The sequence below is a fragment of the Mastomys coucha genome, unplaced genomic scaffold (assembly GCF_008632895.1).
Source record: "Mastomys coucha isolate ucsf_1 unplaced genomic scaffold, UCSF_Mcou_1 pScaffold1, whole genome shotgun sequence".
Lineage (NCBI taxonomy): Eukaryota > Metazoa > Chordata > Mammalia > Rodentia > Muridae > Mastomys > Mastomys coucha.
Genome location: NW_022196891.1, coordinates 35,694,049 through 35,700,503, shown reverse-complemented (window position 1 = coordinate 35,700,503; position 6,455 = coordinate 35,694,049). Strand labels below are relative to the sequence as shown.

The following is a 6,455-nucleotide window of genomic DNA, read 5'->3' as shown; positions in this document are numbered from 1 at the left end:
TTTATCAGTTTGATAAGAGTTTTAGTTCAGACTCTGGAGTTCTGAGTCAGGGGGCAAAGTATGTAAGAACGCACCCTGCCCACCTCACAGAGTAACAGCAGATTGGTAAGAACGTTGTAGAGTAGCACTTTCACCCTACTGAATCAAAACTGGAAAGCAGGGACGCCCTTAAGCATCTTCCCACGCTGTCACAGATCTAACACAGGCTGTTCCTTTTGCTTTCTCCAAAGAACCAGCCATACCCCAGAGGATGGAAACCTGATTCCAGCTGGGCTCCAGACTCACAGAAAAGTGCTCCCTGGACAGGATATTGTACACAGGCTTTCCTGAGATCTTCTTTATTGTACTTGAGCATGCTCAAAGTAGAGAGCTGTTCACACACTCCAAGCTAGCAAAACCTAACAAAAATTGTTTTCTTTATATCAATTATTTTTAAGGAATTTGGGCATTTGCCTCCTCATTAAATTCCCCACACACAGAGAGAACAGAAAGTTTGTTTCACTTCCTTTAGAAGTACTAGTTTGGGTTATTCTTTTTTTCTTCCTAATTTCTTACACTACACGCTTAACATTTATTTGCTACATTTCAAAAGGCAGACTGAAATATACTGAGATACTCAAAGCAAACAAAAATTTGATATTGTAATGTCTCTTTCCATCAGAAGGTATAAGAGTAAGTCTGGGGATGTAGCTCAGCAGTACACAGCATCTGCCCCAGCTCACCAGTACACCACAGCATCTGCCCCAGCTCACCAGTGCACAGCATCTGCCCCAGCTCACCAGTACACCACAGCATCTGCCCTAGCTCACCAGTACACAGCATCTGCCCAAGCTCACCAGTACACCACAGCATCTGCCCCAGCTCACCAGTACACCACAGCATCTGCCCCAGCTCACCAGCACACAGCATCTGCCCCAGCTCACCAGTACACAGCATCTGCCCTAGCTCACCAGTACACAGCACCTGCCCCAGCTCACCAGGACACAGCATCTGCCCCAGCTCACCAGGACACAGCACCTGCCCCAGCTCACCAGGACACAGCACCTGCCCCAGCTCACCAGGACACAGCACCTGCCCCAGCTCACCAGGACACAGCATCTGCCCCAGCTCACCAGTACACAGCATCTGTCCTAGAGTACTTGGAGCCTTGGGTTTGACCATAGTGGGTGGGAGAGGCAGGAGGAACTGTTAAAGGAAAAGCCATCACAATGCAAAAGAGTGATGATATATATTTCAATTACTGCTGGTAAGACTAGTGCCTTTGTACACTGGCTTTTTTAATACATACTTTCTTTAAGATTTTAATGCTACCTGTCACTTCTAAACAAGCATTGATTTTAAATGTGTGTGTGTGTGTGTGTGTGTGTGTGTGTGTGTATCCCTTAAAACTGAAGGAAAAGACAAGCCATACAATTTACAAAAATATCCATTTCTCCACTTCCTCATCCCACCCGCTATTAACTTGTTTCATGAGCATAAAATGGGCTCCGTCAATCTTTTTTTTTTTTTGGTTCCCTCATAGTACAATTAATTGTCCAAAGGGTAAGGTTGTTTGTTTCTTTTTATCACCCTGCCTCTATGGTGTCAAACATTAAAGAAAATATTCTAAAATGCGTAACGTTTCTTATTTTCGTAAGATATTTAAAATTTGTCTTAGGTAGATAAATACAGACTCGGTTATATTTTTCTGCAATCTACAGGGCCTTTCACCGTGGCTCTAAAACACAGTAAGGTAGAACGGAAGAGGAGGGGGCGGTCAAAGACGATGAGATTTCTTCCCAAAGTAAAGTTTTCAGAGAAAAGGCAGCAAATGCCCATCTCTAAGACACCTCCAAGCAGAGCCTCCACCGTTATTCAAATTGCTTTTTTACCTACTCCCTACAAGTAAAACGGCCAATGGTGAAGAGCCACCTTCGTGCACGTACCACTCTGCGAGCAGCGCACACACAGCGGCTGTACCAACAAACACCGTTTTCATTTTAAACGAAGGGAAAGCATCAGAAAGCAACCTGGGCCACCCTGGAAAATCACCCCTAAGGGAGCAACGGCGACCCTAACGCCGGGGGAGCGGTTCCCTAACCACCGCTCGCAGAGCGCCCACCCGCCCGCTCGCCCGCCCCGGCGCACGGCCGACAGGGCCCGGGGAAGGCGGGTCGCCGGGCGGGCAGGCTTTGCGGCCTAGCGCCGACCGCCGCGCAGCCGGCCGTACCAGGCAGGCCGCACCCGGTGCCCCGGAGGCCCGGACCGGCCGCCGTTTACCTGGTCCTGCGGTCCATGGTCACATGTCGCTGCGAGGCCGCCGTCGCCCCGCATCCGCACGCCCGCACCCCGTCCGGGACACGCTGCTACGAGCGGCGGCCGGCCCACGGCGCCCTCCGCGGCCTCGCGGGGACAGCACCGCGGCGACGCCGCCCCCGCCCCTGCCCCCGCCTCTCGGTTCCCGCGACCCGGCCGGCGGCGGCGGCCGCGGCTCCGCCACCTTCCGCGAACCAGGAAGTCGGCGGGAGGGGGAGGGGGCGCACGGGGACGCGCCCTGCGGCCGCACCTGGCCGCGCGGGCCCTGGCCGGGACCTGCCCTCCTGCTGTCCTGGGCACCGACTCCTGCTGTCCCCGTCCTGGAAAAGCACTTCTGCCCCGGGGTTCCCACATCACGACCCCCATCCATTGGAAATTGGGAGCTCAACTTGGACGCTCCGGCTTCCGCCTCCCTCCTGCCGGTGGCTCGGGCAGGGCTCTGGGAAACCCGGAGCCGCCCCCTCCTGATTCAGGAATGTTCAGACTTGATGCACCTGCTAACCGGCTCTGCCAAACAGCTCGAGGATGCTTGGGCTCCAGTTGCCTGCACATATGGAAAACACATTCCTGCCGCAGACACTGACTTAACTTTTGAACACTCAGTGGCAGGCCCCCTAGAGTGTCCTTCTAGGGGAGCTGAGAGGGCACCGCTAAGGATGGACGAGGTGGAACCTGATTGCCAGAACTCCGGGAGCATGTTGTTTCTGTAAGCAGTGATAAACACGGGCTCGGTGTTTTCAACACCTGAGCTATATAGGTGGGTACATTAATCCAAAATCCAACAAGAGACTGGATCTGAGATAAGGAAGCAGTGGGCAGTGGCAAAGTTGGAATCTAACCAAGCTCAGCTGAGGCTGATTCTTACTGTGGCTTCTTATTGCCTCGTCTGCTGCTGTCTCAAAATTCAGAATCTACTAAGAAGACATTTAGAACGATTTATGGTAGACATTCAAAACAGTGTCCAGAGCTGGAGAGTCACACAGACTCCCTGGGGACTGGAAAAGGCTTTCTCCCAGCTAGCATTCATCCTTGATGAGGCTAGAGTGACTGTCATGCAGTAAGGGTTACTTCAGACTGTGTCCACACAGAAGGCAGGAGAATGAGGAAACCAAAGTGGTATGAATGTGGTATGAGTCACAACACATAAAAGTCAGACAAGGAGCCTTGGAAAATAAAGACTAGATTTGATCTTAAACTTTCCTGTCAAAAATGGTGTTGCTCCACCAACATAGCATGACATAGTCCACAGCCACAAACCTCTTAATTTAAAAATGAGCTCCCAATGCAATTGAAAAACAAAACAAAAAGGCGCTATATCCGTGCATACTGTTTTTGTCATGGCTTGACTTTTTGTGGGATGTTTAACTTCAGTTTCTTGCTTCCTACATTTGTAAAATGGGAATTATGACTTGCCTATCACATGAAGACTGTGCTGTTCAAGTTTAAAAGTGCTATGCTTCTTGTGAGCCATTTGGAGAAATCAGTGAATTTCAGTTTCACAATTAGGCCTACTATACCATGTTTATATGGCTTTCCCATATGAAGGGTTTTGCTGCCTAACTAACAAGTTAGCTTACTCTCAAGACTTGAAATAAATTCTGTAACTAAAAAACACTTCTGCCCCAAGTGTTACTGAAATGTGTGAGTTTCTCCTTTCATTATAATGAATTCTGCTCCAAGAAAACAATCCTGCCTAGGGTGACTGTGCCATGAATTCTTAGTCTGGGGTAAGAAAACAGTAACAAATGTTTTCACCGTCTATTGGTGGGATTATGTAAAATGACAGTTACTCTCTAACGGTAAGCTATACTAAGTATGAAGACAAAATGCCACATATTTTTACTCCATATCAATCAGATTTGAGGCCAACTACAATAAAGAATTTGATATTATTGAACATAATGAAGACAGACAGATATATACATAGTTTATCAAAAATTACTGGAGAAAGAAGTTAGAATAAATCTGTCATGGTGGTATGTTTACTGAAATCAATGGTATAATTTTGGTAATGTTTGCTTCATATAAAACAACATTACTAATAGAAAGCAAATTTTCAAAATGGTTGTTACATTTTCCCAAGATCATATTTCAGCACTAATGTTTCTTACTTGACAATAACATTTTTAGAACCACAGTAATTCAAGAACAAGATATTGTAATAGTATTGGCAAAGAACACATAACAGGACCAGACTATAGATTAGTGGTAGAGCAGCTGCCTACCATTTGTAAGGTTCTGGTTTAATCCCCAGCACAAGAAGAGGGAAAAAAAGAAAAATATATTCTTCAGCTCATGGTAGTCTAGGAATATGATCTTGATGATGAATGTGGTGATGTCTATTACTAAGTTGGTTTCAGCCTTGACACCATTCAATAGTGGGAGAGGTGAATTAAGATAACCTAACACGTTAGGTTAGGAGAATCTATTTCAACTTAAACTTCTGTCATTTTTTCGCTTTATATAGTCTGTGATTATAATAAATATTCCAATTTATGAGCACTGAGTCTACCTAGTAAATAAAACCACTTCTCATATGTTGACTTTTTTACCTTCAATGCTTGGTGGTTTTGTTGTTGTTGTTGTTGTTGTTGTTGGTGGTGGTGGTGGTGGTGGTGGTGGTGGTGGTGGTGGCGTTTGTGATTTTGGTTGGTTGGTTGGTTGGTTGGTTGGTTAGGAATGTGATTTCTTCTTGACTGGATATGATGGCCCGTGCCTTTAACCTTAGCAGTAGAGAGACCGAGACAAGAGAATCTCTGAGTTTGAGACCAGACAGACTACATGGTGAGACCCTGTCTCATTTTTTAAAATGTTTTACCTTTAGTTTTAATGTTAACTGAGACAGTGTTAATAAGGAGAACATTCTTCTAGTGTTCCCTACATAGTCTACAGCAGTCTCAAACTTTTGAATCTAAGGGTAAAGTGTCCTTCAACAAAACATGTGTACTATTGAAACAGAAGCCAGGAGGGAGAATGAAGGCAGGATCTTTGCCAAGAACCTACTTTCTGTGTTGATTCAAAAGTCAAATTCAAAGATAGCTTCTAGTTTGTAGACAAAAATGCCACAGACAAATTTTGATACCTTTATTACCAAACCTGAACATAAGCAAACAATTATCAATTTCAAATGATGAATTATATTTATTTTGCTGTTAAGCTCTTAATAAAAATATTATCAAAAACCATGTGATGAAACATCCTCTTCTCCAAGCAATTCAATCCCAAATTGTAAAATAAATTATCTTACCTCTGACCAGCTTCTGCTAGTTCATACTTATCTTCATTCCTCGGCCTGCCAGACATTGGAAAACTTCAAACAACCCTTGAAATGAAGAGCAGAGACTATTGGCAGGAGAGTAGGACCAGAAGATTGTAATCAGAGGGCTTGAATTTTCTTCAGGGACTCTGAAAAGTCTCTCTTGAACATTGAGAAGCAGTACAATGTTTGTGTAACCCTGTGCACTGCATGGGAAGTAAGTTCCTGACCCCACCCACGAGATACTCCACATAAATAAAACATCATCATTGTGTGACAGCCCTGCTCACACCCATTGAATGCTTCAGTAGAATGAGTAATCACATTCAAAGAGCAAGGTCATTAGAATTTACTGGAAAGACTCAGAAGAGAATATCCAATATGATACTAGTGATCCAACAAAATCAGCAACCTCTATAAACAACCCTATTCCTGATGTAAAAGAACATTCCAAAAAGCATTCCTCCTTGCCAAATTCTGCTTTCCCAAAATCCAGTCACTAGACAAACATGACAGGCATAACCACACACAATGGGCTCAGGGATGTGGGAGATGCAGTGTGTCAGCCATTAGAAGTCAGTCAAAAAAAGACCAGGGCAAAAACACAATTCTACAATACCAGGTTCCTTGAAGACTAAAGAGACTGACATCCCAACAGATCTGACTGCTCCCTCCCTCCCTCATTTCTTTCTACTACAAACCAGACAAGATAAAAATTAAAACCAGGGGTTCTCTTGGGTACCAAAAATATGGCCATCATCTCACCTCCTTACTGTTGTCTGGTGGAGTGAGAAAAGTGCTTGTAACCTTCTGTGGGAAGGCAGAAGAATCTGCCCAAGATCTTAGTTCCGTGTGGATTACATTTATTTTCTTTGTGAAAGACACTGTCTCACACACCTTTCTC

The 6,455-nt window shown here is 45.2% G+C and overlaps 1 protein-coding gene across 11 annotated transcripts in view; it reads right to left on the bottom strand.

The window, feature by feature from the left end:
- The window catches only part of Dennd1b (DENN domain containing 1B), a 221,820-nt gene extending 219,084 nt beyond the window's left edge, over nucleotides 1-2,736 (bottom strand). For 3 of the 11 annotated variants that reach the window (XM_031384115.1, XM_031384147.1, XM_031384150.1), the window contains exon 1: nucleotides 2,260-2,503. In XM_031384115.1, coding sequence (XP_031239975.1) covers nucleotides 2,260-2,276 — 17 coding nt within the window. In that variant the 5' untranslated portion in view covers nucleotides 2,277-2,503. Of the gene's footprint in view, nucleotides 1-1,925; nucleotides 2,062-2,259; nucleotides 2,504-2,545 lie in introns of those variants that run through there. The other 8 variants (XM_031384104.1, XM_031384125.1, XM_031384135.1 and 5 more) reach the window with 7 other exon arrangements.
- Between the last annotated feature and the right edge of the window lie 3,719 nt (nucleotides 2,737-6,455).